Source organism: Electrophorus electricus, chromosome 7 (genome assembly GCF_013358815.1).
Source record: "Electrophorus electricus isolate fEleEle1 chromosome 7, fEleEle1.pri, whole genome shotgun sequence".
Classification (NCBI taxonomy): domain Eukaryota; kingdom Metazoa; phylum Chordata; class Actinopteri; order Gymnotiformes; family Gymnotidae; genus Electrophorus; species Electrophorus electricus.
Window position 1 is genome coordinate 27,055,201 of NC_049541.1, and position 22,500 is coordinate 27,077,700.

General features: G+C 48.2%; 1 protein-coding gene across 2 annotated transcripts in view; it reads right to left on the reverse strand.

Annotated features, from left to right (window-relative positions):
- schip1 (schwannomin interacting protein 1) overlaps nucleotides 1-22,500 on the reverse strand; it is a 204,115-nt gene that overhangs the window by 31,267 nt on the left and 150,348 nt on the right. Inside the window, exons 1-2 of one of the 2 annotated variants that reach the window (XM_035528212.1) lie at nucleotides 8,264-8,503; nucleotides 4,388-4,996 (exon numbers count right to left, since the gene is read on the reverse strand). In XM_035528212.1, coding sequence (XP_035384105.1) covers nucleotides 4,388-4,996; nucleotides 8,264-8,269 — 615 coding nt within the window. In that variant the 5' untranslated portion in view covers nucleotides 8,270-8,503. Of the gene's footprint in view, nucleotides 1-4,387; nucleotides 4,997-8,263; nucleotides 8,504-22,500 lie in introns of those variants that run through there. The other variant, XM_035528211.1, reaches the window with a different exon arrangement.

Sequence of the window (22,500 nt, forward strand, 5' to 3'; positions counted from 1 at the left end):
CACACACACACACACACACACACACACACACACCCACACACACACACCCACCCACACACACACACACACACACACACACACACACACACACACAGCCCCCTCATCCTGCTTTGGCTGTGCTGAAGGTTTCTTAGTGCCATATATAGATCACACTGTGTGTACTGAAGGCAGACCCTTCATCAGACCGTGTGTGTGTGTGTGTGTGTGCGCGCGCGCACACACTGACATACACAGCCCTCGGCTACAGGTCCTGATCCTCACCAAAGCTTCCACCAGCATTCCTGAGTAATAGGAGACGCTTGCAGGTCAGGGAATGCCTTCCTGACCCGCCCGGCACCCCCAGGGGACGTCTCCTGTTCAGTCCCCACAGTCTAACTAAGTCGGACTCCAAGACTCTACTCGGCCACATAACACGGAGACTGTCCTCCGTCCAAAACTGCAGTAGAGGGTGCTGAAGCAAATTAGTGATTAGTGTCTAATGACACACTTAAAGTGTGTGTGAGTGTGTGTGCGCCTGTGCGCGTGTGTGTGCGCGCACGTGTGAGTATGTGTGACTGTGTCCGTGTGTGCGTGCGAGTGTGTGTGCTCTTTTCTTCAGCAGTAACTTCCAACACATCGACCATGCACGCATGTCTGTACACCACCCCCCACCCCGCCCTCCTGGAGGCCACGCCCACACCTCTGGGCAGCAGCCGTGAACTACATGTTCAGCCACGAACTCAGCACAGAACTGGACTCGGCCGGCGGTCAGCGAGGAGTTCAGGCTCAGTATACACACGAACGCTGTCCTGAATGCCAGACTCCGGCCGCACGGCCATGTCTTCTGAACACACGCTTGAGTCTGTTAAAAACGTGGCATTTTTTGGAGCCACGTGTTGTGATTTTACTGGCTAGAATGAATCAACCCCAAACATTTTCTTCCGCCCATCCAGATACACAGTCACCTTCACACTCAGAGGAAGCGCTCAAGGCAACAAAAAAATAAACTGTCGTTCAGTAAAGTTTTAAAAGGCTATAATTACTTTACCTGTGCAATCGAACCTGGCAAACAGTGGAATATAAAACAGTTTTTCCAAGACTGTCAGTGGGCAGAGGGCAGAGGGCAGAGGGCAGAGGCGAGGCAGTGAGGCGAGGCAGTGAGGCGAGGGTAACTGTGGGCACACACACCGTTCTTTTGATCATCACCCTACAATCTGAAGAAAAACAGCAGGACTGGATCAAGACCCGTGGCTGAGCCGTGTGTGTCGATACAGGCACTCGTCTGACCAGCCATCCTGACGGGAACCTTCCGGAGGTCCACAAGATATTTCACGCTTGCCAGACCTGATAATGGACTCAATATGGAGTGTGTGTGTGTGTGTGTGTGTGTTGTGGGGGTGTTTCCCATCCAACAACCAGAGCTGCAGGGCCTGTTCGATTTGAGACATGGACATTAACGATCGTCTCCTGAGAAGCCTGGCGATGGAAGGGCAGTGTGTGTGTGTGTGTCTGCACACGTCTGTGTGTGTCTGTCTGTGTGTGTGTGTCTGCACACATCTGTCTGCATGTGTATATCTGTCTGTGTGTGTGTGTCTGCATGTGTCTGTCTGTATGTGTGTGTGTGTGTGTGTGTGTGTGTCTGCACATGTCTGTCTGCGTGTGTATATCTGTCTGTGTGCGTGTGTCTGCACACGTCTGTCTGTGTGTGTGTGTCTGTATGTGTGTGTGTGTGTGTGTCTGCACATGTCTGTCTGTCAGCACCACTGAGACATACGCATCAGACAGAGCCTATCAGACAGACATACCCATCAGACAGAGACTATGATGTCATCATCTATGTCTACGTAATAAACTGCATTTATTTGGTCAGCGCAGGGCTAACATTCACAACGTTTACAGAAAACCATCCTAAATAAACAGGAATGAAACATGGCAGGCTGCTAGCCAGTGGGACTGAGACAGTGGCACAAAGCGATTTAGATGCCCACTGCATCAAGGATTCTGACAGTGAATATACTGGAAACATGCACTAGACTGGCATTCAGTGTAATAAACATGGAAAGATAAGGTAATAAAACCCATGTAGTAATAACACAGCACTTCAAATAGCCCATCACTGAGACCCCCTACAGAGCACTCCACCACTGAGACTCCCTACAGGGCACACCACCACTGAGACTCCCTACAGGGCACTCCACCACTGAGACTCCCTACAGGGCACTCCACCACTGAGACTCCCTACAGGGCACACCACTACTGAGACTCCCTACAGGGCACACACCACTACTGAGACTCCCTACAGGGCACTCCACCACTGAGACTCCCTACAGGGCACTCCACCACTAAGACCTCCTACAGGGCACACCACCACTGAGACTCCCTACAGGGCACTCCACCACTGAGACTCCCTACAGGGCACTCCACCACTGAGACTCCCTACAGGGCACTCCACCACTGAGACCTCCTACAGGGCACTCCACCACTGAGACTCCCTACAGGGCACTCCACCACCAGGTCCTCCTACAGGGAGTGAAGGACACTAGCCATTTCTCCCTCCCCCATACACATTCCTGACATTCTGTCATGCAGATAAAAGGACACACACCCACACACCCAAACACACACATTCACGCACACAATGAGCTGAAAGCAGGGGCTATTGTCCTCCAGCTCAGTGTTTGCATGCCAAAGACAGACAGACAGACACACACACACAGTTTCATTTGCTTCACTAAATATTCTAAGCAGGCCCAAACAGCATTTGAGAGTCTACTCCAGCGTGAGGAAACACACCCAGACTCTAAATCTCATCTCACCTGCAGGCAACAGCTGCTGACTGTGACATCATTCTTCTAATTCACTCTTTCTTTAAATGTCAACTTCTAGATTCACAACCCAACAAAAACTGACACAAAATCTTTAGACACAAAGCTGAGTCTTGAGGCAAATCGATGGAACATTACTGACTGAACACTCAATTAGTAGAGGAGGGAAAAGAATCAGCTTTGAGTGAGAGAAAAACAGACACAACGCTGAGATACTTAAGTGAGCTGGATGGTCTGATACAGTAGGAACTGCACTCGGAAATGTCAGGGAAATGCAGTTCTAGTGCTGGCGCAGAGTGCCGTTATACCCGTCTCCAGACGCCACGCGGAAAACGAAACCTCAAACCGTTCCCACTACTATGAGCGCAGCAGCGCGTGGACAGCCTCAGAAGTGCGGAATTCACTGCAGTGACGTGCGCGGCGCGGGAAGCCCTCCTCAACGCTGCCACAGCACCCTCTGCTGGCCCACGGCCGACATGAACGCCGCCGGTCCCACTCGCAGGGTCTGCACACCACAGCGGAAAGTTCGGCACACAGGCAGTTTCAGTTCCCACTCCTGGGCGAGTTTTCACCTGTGCAGACAGTCACGCTACACTCGGAGTAAGAAAAGGACGGATCACGTCACTGGTGACCTCTACACATCACCGCTGGAAACGGCCGCCGTTGCAGTTCATGTCGTCTCCTTCGCGTTTGCAATTTATGGACACATTAGACGGAGTAAATGTCCAGATTAAGGACAGTTCACCACGCAGGACAGACGGATTACTGGACTATTAAGTAAGACATCATGCTCTGGGATTGGTAAGAGAGAGAGAGTGATTCTCAGGTCATCTTTGCATAAAACACCACAGTAGTGTCTCTTAAGGAAAGTGACATTACTGGTTACTAGAAAATCAAACAGTGTTACTACAGTGCATCAGTATGTAGAGAGCCACAGAAGGAGAGGGGCCAAACTCGTGAGTCAGGACTGGCCTTCACACTGCTTAGTAGAGTCCAGACAGTAAGACAACATCGTTTTTGCACACGTGAAGAAGCACCTCCACACCTCAATACCAACCCAGTACTTCACATTACAGGAGGAGTGTGAGTCTGTCCTCTCCTTTCATGGCATTAGCAAAACAGATTAGACATGTTGGTTTGAAGCTGCTACTTTTCAAACTAAGCAGACTAAACGTGTCCAGCAGGAGACATACGTGGCCCACGCGAGGCTGACCAGCTGTGTGTAGCACTGCACAATATAACACTCATTAATTATCATCACAATAATACCTCTGTGTTGCTGATATATCACAGATATGCAAATGAGCCTTCCAACAAATCAGTTTTGTTGGTTTTTTTAGTGATGTGACCAATCACTAAATGATCTCCAGTTAATAGACCAATCTCCAGATAAGCGCCAACTGTGCTTCAGTTATTGTAATAAATCAATCATAGACACGTTCTGTCAAAGTAATAAACGTCCTCCTTTAACCGTCAAACTGAACGACCCATCAAATCTTCGCCAAACGGTGCGCTTATACATCACAACACAAACATAACCGCACGATTTGTGTCCGTGCTAGAGCAGGCGGGACGAGACTCACGTTGGTGGAGCTGGTCCGGCCCATGTTCCCGTTCTGGTTTTCTTGCTGTTCCCTGAACTGCAGGCCAGCCAGGTGCCGCTCCAGCGCTGCCCAGTCCATGGTGGGGAGCTGACTCTCCTCTGCCACTCCTTCCTTCCTGGGACCACCCGCGGACCCCTCGCCAATGCTCCTGTCATCCGCCTCGCCCCTGCCGGAAGCGGGCGAGAGGGGCCGGTGTGCGCCGGTCGGGTTGCTGTTCCTCTTGACTTCCTCGCGCTCGGCGGGCGCTCGCGTCGCAGCGGGCATCGCCGGGGCCGGGGGCGTGCCCTTCACCGCCCGCAGCTCCTCGGCCAGGCTGCGGCCGTTCGGCGCCGGCTTCCGGAAGGCCCCGTCCACGGCCGTTGGGCGGTTGTCCGCGTAGTCGGCGGCGTACTCCCTCCCCCAGTCTTCGATGACCCGCTTCTTGTAGCGCCGGTAGTCCTCGTCCTCATCGTAGTCCTCGAGCGCGCCCAGGTCCAGGCCAGGCGAAGGCCGGCACTCCGAGCAGGGAGTTACCTTGTTGGAGCTGGTCTCGGAGCCGGAACGGCTAGAGACGTCGCTCCCCAGGTCCATGCCATCCTCCCGGTAGTCCTGAGAGACAAGGAGAGAGGGAGGGAAAGAGACAACGAGAGAGGGGAGAGAGAGAGAGAGAAAGAGAGGGAATGTTATTCTGGAGTACAGTACAGTCTATTTCCTACTGTAGTCCATGTAAAATCTTTTCAAATCATGACAAACCATTGTGATGCAGACAAAGCCAGGTCACAGGTCACAGAGAGATAAAGAAATAAATCAAGGAAAGAGAGGATGTGAACCCTGCCTGGGAGTGCCACTAGGCTTTCTGGGAAGTGTGTGCGCACTCAGATTAGCATCTCAGATTAGCGCCTTCGCACTCTCAAACAGAACCCCAGGCAGCTTTCAGCCGGGACCTTCCTTCCTGCATGTGCTTCCTTGGCACGTTAACGGGTGCAGGGGTGCCTCCATCCTCCCCCACTGCTGTGGCTCTCTGCCTGGGCCTCCAAAGTCAGACACACAGCATGTGCTCCTCCAGATGATCTACACACACACACGCACACCTTGACCCTGGCATTTCCTCACACTGTGCTGCTCCCACCAGTCCACTTCATCTCAGCCAGGTCAACCTTTCAGCACACACATACAGGACTGAACAGACTTATGAACTGGCAGAGCTGGAGTGTACCACCTGACTGAGCCAGTCATTAGCACAGGGACAGCACAGGGCAGCACAAGTGGAGCACAGGGACAGGACAAATGTAGGACAAATGTAGCACAGGAATAGTACAGGAATAGCACATGGACAGAACAAGTGGAGCACAGGGCAGCACAGGGACAGCACAGGGACAGGGCAGGGACAGCACAGGGACAGCACAGGGCAGCACAGGGAAACACAGGGACAGCACAGGGACAACACAGGGCAGCACAGGGACAGCACAGGGAAACACAGGGACAGCACAGGGCAGCACAGGGAAACACCGGGACAGCACAGGGACAGCACGGGACAGCACAGGGACAGCACAGGGCAGCACAGGGACAGGGCAGGGACAGCACAGGGAAACACAGGGACAGCACAGGGCAGCACAGGGAAACAGGGACAGCACAGGGACAGCACAGGGCAGCACAGGGACAGGGCAGGGACAGCACAGGGAAACACAGGGACAGCACAGGGCAGCACAGGGAAACAGGGACAGCACAGGGACAGCACAGGGCAGCACAGGGACAGGGCAGGGACAGGAACACTGCTGTGCTGTTGTGTGGAGATGCCTCTCACGAGCATCCTTTTACATTCAGCATTCCAAACCGGCGGTGTAATGACGGATAATTACATTACAGTTACAGGTAAATAAATCACACAGCTCGCCACTTCTTGTACCACGTAAGGATTCCAAAGCGTGCGCAGTGGCTTGTGGATGCACAGCACGACAGGGACAGCCACGGGACAGCCTGGCGGAATGTGGAACGTGAACTTCTTTTCCCAGTGATTAAGAAGCGTGCGCAGGTCCCTAAGAAAGGAAACGACTAACCTTGACTTGGTGATGTTTGTTTACTGCGCCGTGATTGATTACAACGCTAATGAGAGCACCGGCCCGTGTTCAGGAGCCCTCCAGAACGTCGCTGCTGCTCAACATTCTTCACACGAGCTTCCCGAAGTTGTTTCACAGCGAACAGCGAAACAGTGCGACTTCCACGCACGTGACATTCTGTGACTGGAGAGTAATGAACCCTGACCAGCAAATGAGAGCGCGAGCTGATGATGAGTGGGGCTTCACTACACGTCTCAGAGCAGGCATGCTGATCTAGGGTAAGTCTTTTAACAAAGATGCTGAGGAATCGTACCTGCAGATGGAGTAACGCCACCAAACACCTGGTGTTCTGTTTTGGGTTGCGGCTAGGGACACACACACACAAACACACGCATATTGTGTGTGTGACCTCAGATTATTCATGCACCGGCCCAAGACGGCATCGTACCAGTCCTGTGTTTATCACCAAAATGGTGAAGTACCTACCACTACCTGTCAGGGCCAGACACTCCCTGGCCAGAAGGCAGATGTTTTGGAACATTACGATGCTGTAATATTCAGTAACAGCAGAGATGCAGATATCCAGCATCTCAGCATAAGCAAAACAGCAGAAGACGTGGATGTCAGTTTTAGGTGAAGGATACACGCACACAACATCTACGAAGCCTAAAAAACCGCGAGCCCTACGGAACAGGTGAAACGAAGGGACCGGAGTACACGGTTTACGAACGTGCCGGTCCAGTCACTTTTTAGTCACATAGCCACTTGCTACCTCGAGCAGTCTGCGAGGATGCTCTCGCAGATGACGTGCATGACAGAGCGTCTTTACTGGGAAGCCTTAATAACCAGCACAGCAGCGAGCACTTCCTTTTTAAGATCCAGATTTCAGGTGCTCCTTAAGAGGCCAACGTTTGCTCGCGTGATTAGTCGAGATGTGCACGCTTAAGTCGCGTAACACCGGTGATTTCGTTGATCGAGGCGTTAACGTATTAAAATTCATCTTTTCAACGATGCCTCTTTATTCTGTATTAAGTGTGTAAGTATTTAAAGTGTAAAAACAAAACGGCAGGTGGGTGAGGATATGATGGGAACCTGTCTCGCGTATCTTTTGGAATTAACCTCGTAGTGCGCTCATGTAGTAGCCCCCCCACACACACACCCCAGATTCGGCACACAGAAACACAATTCATGCAAACGAACAGCTGCTCCCACCTCGTTTTAACGTGCCCGTGTTGTAATGTCTGCAGTTGTTCGTAATGACGCTAATAAACATTGCAGTGGTCCACGGTGCACAGAGATCAGTGGAGCACAAGGACATGCGCGAGCCTCTCCCAAATGTCACCGCGCGCGCGGCATCGGCGGCGGCGCGTAGTCGTGCGAAATTCGGAAGACGCGAACGCACGAGCCATTAATTAACTTAGGAAGCGATCTGCAAAGAACCGCGCAGTCACGCACTCCCACATGATGTAATGTTCCCAAAAAAGTAGCGCGAGAAATCCGATATCCACCCGGCAACAGAGGCGCGGCGGAGAAAAGCCACACAAACATGCACAACAACAAAAACACGAGACTTCGTCTCCATGGTTAAACAATCTGGGAAAACCTCGCGAAGCTGAACGTGCTCGCTATTAAAAGAAGGACGCTGCTGGCTATTAACGGAAACGCGAGCGAGCGCCTTGGATCCGGACACAAAGTCTGATTTCCTTTAAAAAAACAAACTACCCAAACTAAGCTAACGGTGTTACCCGAGATGGATCTAGGCAGCCTTTTAAATCCAGAGCCAGGAAAAGAAACAAACGTCACGTTAGTCGCTACTTACAGCCATCTCTGCCCGCGCGTGCTTTCTCAAGACATTGCCAGTGTAGTGCCGTGGGTGTGGAAGAGATCCGCGTAACTTCAGCGAATAACAGCTCCGGAGGAGCGCGCTAGCCGACGACAGAGCACGGGGCCGGGACGGAGCGATGCGTCTCCGCCGCGTAATTCATCGCTCGGTTAGGAGCAGCGGTGCACGCAGCCCTCGAGCGCTCCAGGCTCCGCTCCAAAATAGACGCGTCCGGGTCTCGCGCACGGCTCTGTCCTCCCCAGATGATAGAGACTGGCATAGACGCAGAGCGTCTCTCTCTCTCTCTCTCTCTCTCTCTCTCTCTCTCTCTCTCTCTCTCTTTCTCTCTCTCTCTCTCTCTCTCTCTCTGTCTCTCTCTCTCTCTCTCTCTCCTTCTCTCGCTCTCTCTCTCTCGCTCTCTCTCTGTCTCTCGCTCCCTCTCTTTCTCTCTGTCTCCCTCTCTCTGTCTCTCTCTCTCTCTTTCTCTCTCTGTCTCTCTGTCTCTCTCTCTCTCTTTCTCTCTGTCTCTCTCTCTCTCTCTCTCTCTCTCTCTCTCTCTCTCTCTCTCTCTCTCTCCACCCTTTCCGACAACGGATAATGTTCGTCCCTCTCCGCTGACTCCGCGCGCTGGATTCGCCTCGCCTTTACCGGTAGCCGGGAGCGAGGCAGGGCACGCGGAGTTTCGCCTGTGGAGGGAGCGACGTCAGAGAGCCCCCGCGCATTGCACTTGCTGACCTTGTGCACGGAAAGCGGAGCAAAGCACACAAAGACCAGAGCAGGATGTGGCGTTAGTAGAGTGTTTGCGTTTAGGACACAATGTAGCATTGCCTAAAACCGCCTCACGCGAACGGTACGCTCGTGCGTAAGAGGGCGCTTTAGGCCCTAGAGTAGGTTTAGTAACATGTCACATTTCCACCAATACTAACCACCATTTGTTGCTTAATTAGGTGCGATTTGGCCAGTGTCCTTTCTGCATTGTTTCAGTGGCCTTTCACAGTTTTAAACGTACCACCATCATTCATGGGAATGTGGGTGGGAATATGGTCGCTGTCAAAAGCTATGGAAATGATATGGTCACTGTCGAAACAGCTATTTCAGGCCCCCGATATGCTCAGCACGAGTGGTTCAGTCACGTAAATCCAACACGGATACTTTAGTGTGCAGGGACCGTGCTGGTGAACTGGAGGCATGCCTGGCGAGTGTCCACGTACACTCCTGACAAACCTCTCAGGCAAGCAGTATCCACAGCACCCTGGACATAGTTTGGAGCGACTCGTCAGTCCACATTCCCATCGAAACCGTGGAACATCTCATTTCAAAAATGGATCAGGATCAGAAGCTTTGGGACTAAACCAGATCAAGTGGAGAAGCTTCCAGGACCAGTGAGTGCAGAAGGAAGCCCAAATCAAATGTTAGGAAACATCATCTCCAGCCTGAACCGCACGTCCATAAAACCGAGACAGAAGGTTCATGTTAAAATTTGCAGTCTAGCAAATATTTAGACTCACAAACTTGCCTGACCTGACAAAATACTTCTGCGCAGTTCCACTGTACTTCCAAGTTTCCTTTTCCTTCTCGGCTCGCGGCCGATAACAGGAGAAATAAATTTGTATCAAAAGTGTGAGAAAGTGGAATGTTGAATGACCATAACAGGTGCAGTCAAAGATCAAAGACCGTCAGTCGTAGCCATGTGCACAGACCATGTCCTCAAAATGTGTGCCAAAAAAGCTCGACACAAACTATTTAAGAGGAGTTTATCATGTCCACAGTCCAGATGTCAGTGTGTAAAATGTATTTACTCCTTCAAATTCCAGGAGAAAATAAATCCATAAAAGGGTCCTATGTTTGTCCTCAGATGGCAGAACTGTAAAGCCCGTGTGCGAGACTCGGAGGCGGGAAGAACCGGGCTGGTGCTGAAACAGACAGCGAGGGCTCGGTCAGGCCCAGGCTTCCGAAAGCTCCCGTCTCCAGGAGACCGTCGCCAGGCGACCGGTGGCAATTGAGTCGGGTCGGAGCCCTCACATAGGTGGGTAGATGAAGGGGGCCGCATCCTGCCAGCTGCAGATATGAGACGTCTGAGAACATGCAGCTTCATGACACGCACGCCAGGTGGACTGCATTGGCGCTTGGCTCCGAAAGATAAACCCCCCCCCGGCCGATCCCTGTAAAGGTCACGGAAAAAACTGAGGACGAGAAGCTCGATGGGGGTAAATCTCCTTGAAGAGAACAGAGTCAAGGCACTGCACTCTGTGAGGTGAGAAAAACCGTTTACGAATCCAGACCATCATCAAGCCATTAGATTGTCGGAGGGAGGTTAATCCAACTATGCTCGTGTATGTGTGTATGTGTGTGTGTGTGCGCGCATGCGCGCGCAGGGGCCATGAGGCACCTGCACTGAGCTGCGCTCTTAAAAAGGCTGACGTCTTCTCTCAGGATGAGGTGAGCTGAGAAACCTCGCAGGGTCTGAACATACAGGATGCTGGTTATGACTTCAGTGCATCTGTACAAAGCAACAATCGACTTTTAGGAAGGGGGCTGATGTGTGAATGCATGTGTGTGGGGGGGGGTAGGTGTTTTTGAAACAGTCACAGTAAGTTTTTTCAGACAGCAAAAAAAAAAAAGAAATTGAATTTGTCTTTCCTGTCAAGAGCTCATGGGCTCAGAACGAGGGCCGTCCTTGTAGGGTTGAGCAGGAAGTGAGGAAGCAGGAGGGAGGAGGAAGAGACTGACAAGATGAGTCACGACAGGACTGGTCGAACAGAGATCTCCACTGCACCGACCTCAGGATTATCGTGGCGTGTGTCACAGGCACAATTAGGGAAGGATATGTCATGTTTCCCCTTTTCACCATAAAGACTTAAATGACACCACAGGGGAAATCCCCTGTTAAGTCTTAACCAGACTGGTCTGTCTAATTGGAGAGAAGCCAGTCACTCTCCATCAGGGTCCAAACCCAGCGCACGCCGGCCCAGATCAGATCGATCAAGCTCGCAGTGATTAGTGGGGAGACGTTAATCGGACAGATCACCTGGGCTGGGTAGCATCAGAGAACGGAGGGGCGTTCCTCCCGGTCCTGATCCCACGTCTTCCCCCAGACCTGTTAATCCATCTGGACTAGCAGGAATGAAGGTCAAGCTACGGGTCACAGCCCAAAAAAAATAAACGCATTGTCCATGCCTCTTAGAGAAGGGGGTGGGAGAGAGAGAGAGAGAGAAAAAAATTTCCTGAAAGGATTAATGGAATTTTTGTTCTCAGTTAACATCAGGGAACTTAAGGACAGATGAATATCTAAACTGGTTTGGCTTTGGTTAACATGTGGTTTGTCAACTGGTCAAGTAGTAGTCGAGTCGAGTAGTTACACTGCTCACAAACGATAAGGTTAGACTGCACTTATCCCCGAGTCCTGCTGAAGTCCAGCTGTCCCACTGTCTCTGAGGAGAGTGTGAGGGGTCTGTGTCTCACACCCCCGGCCCCCCGTCGGGTGAGTCCGCGGCAGCAGCAGAGCTAAATAACCGCGCGGCACACCCAGCCGGCCCAAGGTGCACGGGGCAGACGCATGCTCACGTGACCCAAGTGCCATCACACTTAGATGGTGCAAGCCCCCCGTAGGACTCCGGAAGGTTCCGTAACGCTGTCCAGACCAATTAGAGCCCAGCCTTAAACCACTAGTCGACATTCGCGCTCAATCATTCTCGCACTGCAGACGGAGGGGGGTGGGCAGAGAAAGGGAGAAGTAATGTGATCAACAGATAGAGATCGTCAGTTGTCACTGTGACCCCGTACGAGGACAGCAGTACACACTGGTGTTTAAGGGGTCACTTGGAATGAAACCCTGAACTATGTAGATAGTGTTGCCTATTTTATAGTCAAAAATCCCAAAGGGACAAATAAAAGAGATAAAGTGAAAACCCCTGTCCTTAAGCGCGGTGTTGGGTCCATCTACACACACGCCCCTGAGCTGAGACCAATTTGCAGAAAGATCTAAGAAATGTAATCTTGGGTCTAATATCTCGGCTAGCTTACCTAGTCGAGAGTGCAAATGAGGGCAATAAAACAGAGATACGACTGTTTTCTGTGCTGTAAGTGTTATAAAGTATAGCAGTCACACACAAAGTGCCGTGCAGCTTTGGGACTGAAGATAACTGCTGAACTGCGAGTCTGGCTGTCCTGCGGGCGGCCGAATGTCTCGTCCTGCTGTTTACAGAGCCGCGGCACCAAACAGCCCAAGAATGGCGGTGTGACCAAATACACAAAGCGCCCTGCAAAGGATCAAGGTGAATGCTGAATAATTGAGTTTCTGGTAGTTTCTAGAAAATGTGAAGACACACCACAGCTATGTAACTACAGGAGTGATGGGAGCTGGAAACCTGCTTCGCGTCTCAAGCAGGTGTTTCGTTCAGAACGGGGGACGCTGATCGGCAATAATGACATAATTACATGGTTCAGTGGTACCTGATATAGCTGTGTGTTCACAGCCGTTCTTAATATGGCCAAAATGAATGTTAACGCTGTGCGAGACAGCAAACAGACTCCTACCACTGCTGGTAGGATGTTTGTGACAAACCCACTCTGATTCCGGCATCATCACACACCCAGTGTGCAGACCGGGACACGCCGGGACATTATGGCTCTAATTCAGTTCGAAAAATGAATCTAGAATATTTCACATTAAAATAATCTCGTGGTCTGTAACTGAACCGAAAGGTGCTGCATTAGAAGTGGAAAAGCAGACAGTCTCTGTAATTACAGTAGTAATACAGGACAAAGCAAAGTGATAACCTCAAGACCATGGACAAAGCCATCGAGATGTTCCTAAATCCCCAGTTTTAAACATTCAAATTGAAAATAAAGATGCAGACTAAAGAATTAGCTGAAGAGAACTGCTGGTCTTGTCCTTTACTGAAAGTTCAAGATGATGTTTATTTGAGGCACCTCCAGAGAACGTCCGACAGTCACACAAAGAACCCGTATTTTTCTACAGTTTTCAGGGGTGATTATGTAATCGCCCCACCTGTTTTTACATACTAGTGTCTGAAATCCAAATCCATTATATCCCAACCATACATTATTCAATATATACTGATACCAGGGGGAGCGTGGTACCACTACAGTCCAAGAGAAGACATCTCTTTTTAAAAAAAGACATCTTACATAAGGTTGTTTTTCTGTACCATCCTGTACCTGGTCGAGGGATGATGTTCCTTACATACAGGTCTGCAGTGGATTACCCAGAATCCTTTGCAGAAGTCTGCAGAGGCCCCTTGCCCTGTACACAGAGGTGGCAAATTTGATGATGCAAGCATGTTTTTTGATAGCATGTCTCCAAAAGAATAATTAACACATTTATGCGTTATTATGATTCTTGATGCGTTATTGATTATTATGTAACTGCTGTAATGGTCTGGCCCACTTGACATTGGCTTGTTACCTAAACCGAGTGTGGCACGTTTTAGATAAATGCCGTCTCGCTATCAAGTGGAACTTCAGAGAGGAGTAGCCCTGTACCCTCAGAAGACGATCAGCGCCCTGAGTCGCACATTAGCCAGCGAAGGCCCAGGGACTGCTGGGACTACTGTCAGAGTTCTGAGCGCCTGTGACCATCCTGGAAGTGTAATGGAGGTCACACTCTGCCCTGTGGGCTTCACGCTTGGACAGTACTGCCTGACCCTGCAAAGGGAAACACGCGTGCTGTCGTGCTCACAATCGCCTGGATCAGGAGAAAGAGAGAAAGCCTTCCACCTGTTTGGAGGAGATTATGTAAATCATCTCACAGAGATGACCCACTCCACTGCTCCCGAGTCACACACACGCCCCACCTCAAACTTATCTTCTGAAGAGGGGCTCACGTGTTAAGATGGTGTTTAAAGTCAGACCAGCCATTATGGTGATCTCTTTCATCACAAGTGTTGAATACATGAGGCTGCACTTCAACTAAATCGTTTCAACAGCTGAATTCTGTCACTAGTAATGACTGTCCACTTTAACCCTCAGGCACGCAGAGGTCACACATATACACAAACACACACACACTACCCAGAGTCTCCTTTACACATTTACACAGGAAATTATTCCAACAGAAATCAGTGAAATATTTTGTGAATGTTTTTGAGAAACAAAACTGCCCTAGCGTATGCATATGCTCACACACAGACACACTGGTCTGTGTGCACGCGTGTGTGTACATGTTATGGGAGGACAGAGTAGGTGGTCCGTGTTTTGCTCTGATACAGTAGTGCTAATCATTATCTACTTCAGTACGACGCTTCCCAGAGGCGGTACAGTAACCAAGCAACACATTCAAATGGCAGTGTTACGCTGGCGACGGGTTGCCCTGGAAACAGGTGACTGAGGCTGACTAATAGTGTGTGAAAGGGACAGGTTTAGACCCTGGGGCATCCCACACTCCAAAAACGTCGACGGTCAGTGCAAGAAGAGCATCGTCCATACCAGCTGATTGGAGGCGGAGTCAGCGGATTAACACGAGCCTCGGAAGTGTCATTACGACTCCGTGATAGACGGAGTAAAAGTGGTGGTGTTTCTGGCTCAGTCCCCTGTGGCTCTACCGCTGGCTAACTTACAATGTCAGATTTGTCAGGACAGGTGAATGCTTTCATTTCCTGTGAATAAAAACTAAAAAAAAAAAGTTCTAAGAAAAGCCTGCTAAGAGGAAGGAGGAAGGAGGTTTCTAACGGAGAGAAGGACGTAAATGTTTTAAAATGTTTGGTTGGACCTTTCCTGGCCAGGTGGCGTGCTTCTGCGCTCCTGCCGCTTCCTTAAACTAGGTTTCCGTAACTCACTTGCTTTGTGGGTCTCAGACATCACGCTGACTTCAGCTCACATCACTGTGGTTCTAGACAGAAGGGACGTAAAAATAAAGGTGACATGCTCTTTTTTTTCCTCTAAATAGACTCATAACACCTTTTAGCTCGACTTATACAGCACACGTTATATTTTTGGGCCAGGTGGAACTCACGAGGCTGTCAGACAGCAGTTATAGCAGCTCTGTGAATGCTTAAATCACTTTGTTAGTTATCTTCTGCCTTTACGCTCCAACTTCAGTGGAGCCTCTCGTAATGGCGATTAGATTTATACACATGAAATAAGGAAGTTTCTGATGTTTAATTACAGTTCTAGGAAACATAACAGTAATAAAAGCAACGTGAAGCATCTGCTCCAGTTTGCAGCAGAACTCGTATCTGGGCTTACAAGACTTCGCCGTTCCCTAAAGGCTCGGAGACGGTTGCTATGGTCCTCTGCATCGGGTGCAGAAATCGAACCCATGTGTGTGCGAACCACGTGGACCAGATCAGATCTTCCATCTGGATTCGATGCATGCATGCCTGAGATTTTGCAAGGCAGCATCTATCACACAGCGCTAACAGGATCTGATAGCGGGTCCTTCCCCAGAGCCATTAGGGAACGAGAGCATCAGGGCACAGGTGATCTGCGGAACGAGGCACTGAAATGGGGTGCTGAGGCGGGGTGTCCCCACACACTCTGCTCACTGCAGTTGCGGATCAAACAGAGAGATCTGCTTTTAAACGGTGCTGACCTCTCCTCATCAACGGGAGAGGAAGAAGAGGGGAGATGAAGGAGTGTTGTACGATGGAGGACTGATGAGTCACTGCCCCCCATCTCTCCATCTCTCTCTCTCTCTCTCTCACTTTCTTTTCCCCTCTCTGTATATCTCTACTTGTAAATTTGTGCTGACACTGGACAGCTAAGAGGAAGCGCACTCACAGGAGAGCCGTTCTGATCGACCCCGTCTGCTTGCTTGGCTCTGCTGAAAGGTTAAACTATGCTGAAATATATTCCGGTAATACGTATTATTCTGAGACAGGGTGTCGGCTGGGGTTAAGGACTCGCGTCCTACACACTGACTGCATCTCATTAAACTATAGTGGGATTGTTTCTATTTTTGTGACATTTATTTATAGTGCTGTTCCATAAATCTGAATATTTACTATTCACTGATGCGAGCGAGCATATTTCTGTCATTCTCTCAACCTTTAACTTTATGTTCAGATGCATATGTGCCGATTATCTTGTTCTGCACTTCTTGTTTTCTTTAATTTTGTTTAATTTTGTTTACACACACACACACACACACACACACACACACACACACACACACACACACACACACACACAGTCGCTGTTGCCTTGCTGTGTGGTGATGAACAAGGTCAGTTCCTGGGGTTTGGATCGCTGTGTGTCTGATCACAGGTGGCACATTTTAGACGTGGAACGTGGATTACACAGTTATACACCACGATTAACAGTCATTACACACAAGATGAATGACTCCTCAACATGTCATAAATCTACTAATACACTTTAGATCAATTCTCAGATCTCCAGCATCGACGCCAGAGCAGAGACAAGTGACGATGGAGATGTGTACATATGAAGCAACATGCAGAAGCTTTTTATAGAAGCAAAACCCACCGTAAATAATTACAGACATCTGAGCAATTCTATCATTTCCACATGGTTGTGCCTGTCCAGTGAACCATAATGTGGACGGATTCTTATTATCTGCGAACGTGTTTACATTTGAACACACACGCTTGAACGAGTTCGTCTGGGAAACCTAAAGTGGCCTGGACCTTGGGCACGCAAGGGTGACACTGTACCAGCCACTTCTTACCATTCACCTGTCCATCCATTCATCTGTCCATCCATTCACTTGTCCATCCATTCACCTGTCCGTCCATCCATCACTCCATCAATCTATCCATCCATGATCCCTCCATCCATCAGTCCACCCGTTTCACATTCATTAGTCTATTTGTTTATTCATCCATCCTCGAGTCCATCCACATATCTATAAATATGTGCACTCATCCATCCATCATCTATCCATACTTCCATCCATCCATCTGTCCATCTGTCCATCCGTCCGTCCATCTGCAAATACTGTGTGCGAGTGATAACAGAGCCCAGTGTTCCTGTTGTGTTAACAGTGGATTTGGTGTGGAATTGTTTTCATTACAATAAGGTCACAATGCAGATCGACATCCCAGCATGCATCACTGCTGCCTCATCACTGGCCAGTTGAATAATTGCACTACAGCACTGTTCCAGATTGATCACACACACACACACACACACACACACACACACACACACACACACACACACACACACACACACACACACACACACACACACACACACACACACATCTTTGTGTCTTGTTATCATCTGGACACACACATATATACACTTGCACACTTTATTGATCATATTCTAAAAGTTAATGGAAAAGAGATAGCTACTAAGCCCATGCCATCTCCCCCAGGTAGGTGGCCTGTCATAGTGCCTGATTATAATTAGGCTTCATGTGAGATATATTAGCCTTCCACTAATCTAGAGTAATTAATCTGATAATGACAGTATCTATCAGTCTGTAATGGTTCATTGTAAAAGAGGCAACTTGAATAGCATGTCAGCCACTGACCTTCATATGACCTCTAACATACACACACATATACACACATACACAGACACACACACACACTTCGTGTGCTTTTGCTTTGTGTTTCCTAGCCTTCGTTATCCCAGCCCTTGTTTAGTTTATCATGTTTCCTCATACTCTCTGTGTTGCTCTATGACCCTGGACTACCCTAATGACTACGACTCTGGATTTGCCCCTAATAAACCTCGCTTTGCTCTGCACATGCGTTTGCCTCCTTACCGCCCACCGTTACACATGTACACACACACACATACTGCAGCACTAATATGACCAGTGTGAAGCAAGAGGTCTCGTACAGAGTGATCTTCAGTGGAGAGTGAGTCATAGAGAGAGTAGGGAGGGGCCATGGGGGGGGGGGGGGTTGAGAAAGAGAGACAATCAATAATTTATTATTGATTATTGATTAATACACATTTAGAAATTGTCTTCCTTTTTGTTTTCTTTTTCTTTTATTGATTACTTATAATCTTATGAATAACTTAATTTCTAGTGCACTATTCCGATCTATAACATGATCCTTCTCTTGTTTATGATGTGTTTATATTTGTCTTATTTATGGTGTGTTTATATTTGTCTTATTTATGGTGTGTTTATATTTGTCTTATTTATGATGTGTTTATATTTGTCTTATTTATGATGTGTTTATATTTGTCTTGTTTATGATGTGTTTATATTTGTCTTATTTATGGTGTGTTTATATTTGTCTTATTTATGATGTGTTTATATTTGTCTTATTTATGGTGTGTTTATATTTGTCTTATTTATGATGTGTTTATATTTGTCTTATTTATGGTGTGTTTATATTTGTCTTATTTATGATGTGTTTATATTTGTGTGTTTCTTGTTAATGGCTTTGGCAACAAGAGTGTATTTTATTACCTTCATGCCAATAAAGCAATGTTGAACTGCGCTGACAGAGAGAGAGAGAGAGAGAGAGAGAGAGAGAGAGAGATTGTTCAGAAAAGAGCGAGATCTCAGGGAAACACCACGCTTCACATTAGGGACAGAAACACTAAAAACGTGTATAAATAACAATTACGCAGGACTGAAGATTAATTCAGCTGGAAACTTCAATTCAGCAAAGAAAGCATGCAGGGCGTCTACGCAATCAAATGTCAAATTCCATTCAAATACCAATTGAAATTTGGCTCAAAATATTCCATTTTATGATAGAAGCAGTTCTGTTGTGTGGTTGTGAAGTGTGAGGGCCACTCACAATGGAGCAGAAATTATGCACTCTGAATTCAGTAAAAATATCCCGAAAGTACACTGGAAAACAACTAATTATGCATGTAGAGCTGAATTAGGCCAATTTCCACTATTACTCAAAATTTTAAAAAGGAGTATTAAATACTGGCTACACTTAAAAAACAGAGACCCCCACTCACACCACTACAAAGCCCTGCAGTGCCAAGAGCTGAGCAGAGAAAAGAGTCCCCTCACACAGCTGGTCCCCTCACACAGCTGGTCCCCTCACACAGCTGGTCCCCACATACAGCTCGTCCTGACAAATACTAACAAATACTAACACTGTAACACATCAGGACCAGTCTGAAATTCAAACAATCAGACCAAACCAAATTATTACACTTCAAAAACAAAACTACATCACCCACAGGAACACACAAACACAAAGCAAAATGTAGTGTTATCTGGCCCTAAAACGTCAGTACACTGTAGCAGATGACCTGCACACAGTGACTAACATTAAACACAGAACCACGTTGACAAGGTACAGACTCAGCGAACACAACCTGGCCGTCCAGTCGATATAAAAAGTGGCTACCCAGAGAACTCTGCCAGCAATGTAAGGATAACACTGTAGAGACAGAACTGCACTTCCTCACTGAATGTGAAAAATTCATCCAAATACGGCAAATTTACTTTATAACATTTGAGACGATCCACCGCAACTTTAAGTGTCTGTCTAACACTGACAAACTGCCTGTCCTACTGGGAGAAAACTACTTTAGCTGTGTGATACACATCTGGCATAAGATGAGGGACAGTGAGTAACCCACCCAAACACATACAAACACACACACATACACACACACACACACACACACACGCACACACACACACACACATGCATACACACATGCATACACACACACACTCATACACACGCATACACACACACACGCACACACATGCATACACACACGCATACACACACACACTCATACACACACATACACACACGCACACACACACGCACACACACATGCATACACACACACACTTATACACACGCATACACACACACACGCACACACACACACATAAGCACACACATATACACACACACATATACACACACATACACACGCACACACACATGCATACACACACACACTCATACACACGCATACACACACACACACACACACTCATACACACGCATACACACACACACACACACACACATATACACACACACATATACACACACACACACATGCATACACACGCATACACACACACGCACAAACACACACATACACACACATACACGCACACATGAACAACATCTTGCTTTGTTTAGTAGTCAGTTCATCTTCCTTTACTTCTGTTCACTGTACTGCCTCTCTCTGCCTTTCTGCTGTTGTGTGTGTGAAGAGGACAGAGGGATCTGTGCAGGACAGCACGTGACAGATGGCTAACACTAATGCATGGCGTCTCTGCACAGCAGCTCCACTGCAAGCACGGGTAGGAGGAGTCAGAGGTGAAAGACGCACAGAGAGCACAGCTGCAACTCAACTGTAATTAGAACGTCACTCAGCTTCTCAAATGAAATGCAAAAAAAAACCACCCCCAAAAAACAGGTCCTCGTGACCCACAATTTAGACTTCTGTTTTGTATTCATTTCATTTGAGAAAATTACAAGACATCCAGATTTTGATTTCAGACAACTGGCATGATTGACCAGTCTATCAATTTCATTCCAATTTACGGAAAGATACATTTAGGTGTTGTCAGCATAAAAATGAAAGAAATCATTAAGGCTTTAAAACAGACAACGAAAATGTACCCGAGATGCAACTTTGAAGCACCCCACTGTTCAGAGATGCAGGGACAGACATCTTGTCATCAACAAGCTGCTACAAATGTCTTATTTGCCAGATAAGAATAAAACCATGTAGGTGCTGTCCCAGAAATTCCAGTCCACTGTTTGAACTTTTCTAATCAAACAGTGTGGTATCAAAGATATCTGGACTATTTAAAATAGAGACTTAAGCATCAGCATGATTTAAAAGGTCAAAGGTCACAAAAAACTCCACGGAAAGCTCGGTCAGCGCTACGCTTTGGGCAATACCCAGACTGAAATTTTTCAAGAATGGTAACCAAAGCCCACTTTTCGCAGTCAGTGCTGGAGGCTGGACTAGCAGGGGCATCATTTGGGTGGTGATCGAGTTGCTCTCATGAAGCAGTTTTGAGGTCCTTTAAAATGAAGTCGGTGAACCTGCAGTTTGGTTCGTTTTCAGCGACTCTCACTTCCTCATTTAACCCCACGGAGGAGTTTAGCGGCAGTCTAACGCTGCTCCTGTGGTCTCACAGTGGTGCCCAAAGCTTTGGAGCATCTCACCCAACCGTCCCACTGGCTATGCTTGCCCAAAGAAAGATGTCGATCAGAAAAAGAATCGCCATTCGGAATCGCCATTAGAACAAACAGCACAGTTGGTGACAGGAGCCGGAAACTCAGCCTATAAAATAATACAGCCAAGATGTGCCAGTAAAGACACTATGATGTGCCTCCACACGAGCAGCACCAGCTACAGCCAACACCAGATCCACAGCAGGCGGAAGACCTGCAACGTGTCTGCAATACTTAAAAACTCTGACGCAAACTCATTTGCGTTGTGTACGCGTGCATTAAAATCGCCAACTACCAAACCTTTTTCAAAATCACGCATCGCATCTGACAATTCCAGATTATCCTGTGGACACAGATTAACACGCTGATTTCTCCTACTTGGAGCCAGGTCTCCATAAGAAAAAAAACACCATTCCTAACTTTATCCATAAGTCTTCTTGGATAAAGATCTTATGTGGAATAATGCCAGCTTGCAGTATCACTCACGGCGAGTTGAACAGAGTTGCGCAGCACGCCGTGGAAACACTCGTCCATTTGCATATTTTTCACTGTACCCATGTCAGCATTATATTAGGTATGAAACATTAGATTGATGGCAATGGGACCAGTGACATTATTAAACTGATCAGACTCATTAACATTTTAATGACCTGCAGGTTTACGGCTTGGGGGGGTTGCAGCTCGAGAACAATATCCCCACCCGTAAAACCCAAACGAACCACCTAGCAGATTAGCACATCTGACCAGCCAACACAGGCTCCCATGAGCACGCTCTGGCTCAAGGCAGCCGTGGAATACACATCCAGACATGACGTGAGAGCCCCCCTTGGACTGGAAGAAGTTAATGAATGCTGTCAGAGCTGCTGTTCCTAATATTCTGAGCTGTAAGCTTTTTGCGCTGTGAGCCGTGGCGATGCTGTCGATTGTGGACATGGAGGTTCCTAAAAAAACTTCAGATAAACAGAAAATGTCTGTCTGTGGTCCAGTTGGGTCATGGAAAAGTTCTTAAACTGTTGCTCAGCCCAACAGCCAGAGCAAGAGTGATGGTCACCACAGCCCCGCCTCGGTGTGGATACTGCACCACACTACGAAGATGGTAAATGAATGCAAACGTCCCAGGAGCTCTGCAGAAAGGTGTGTGAGGTGTGGGGCTGC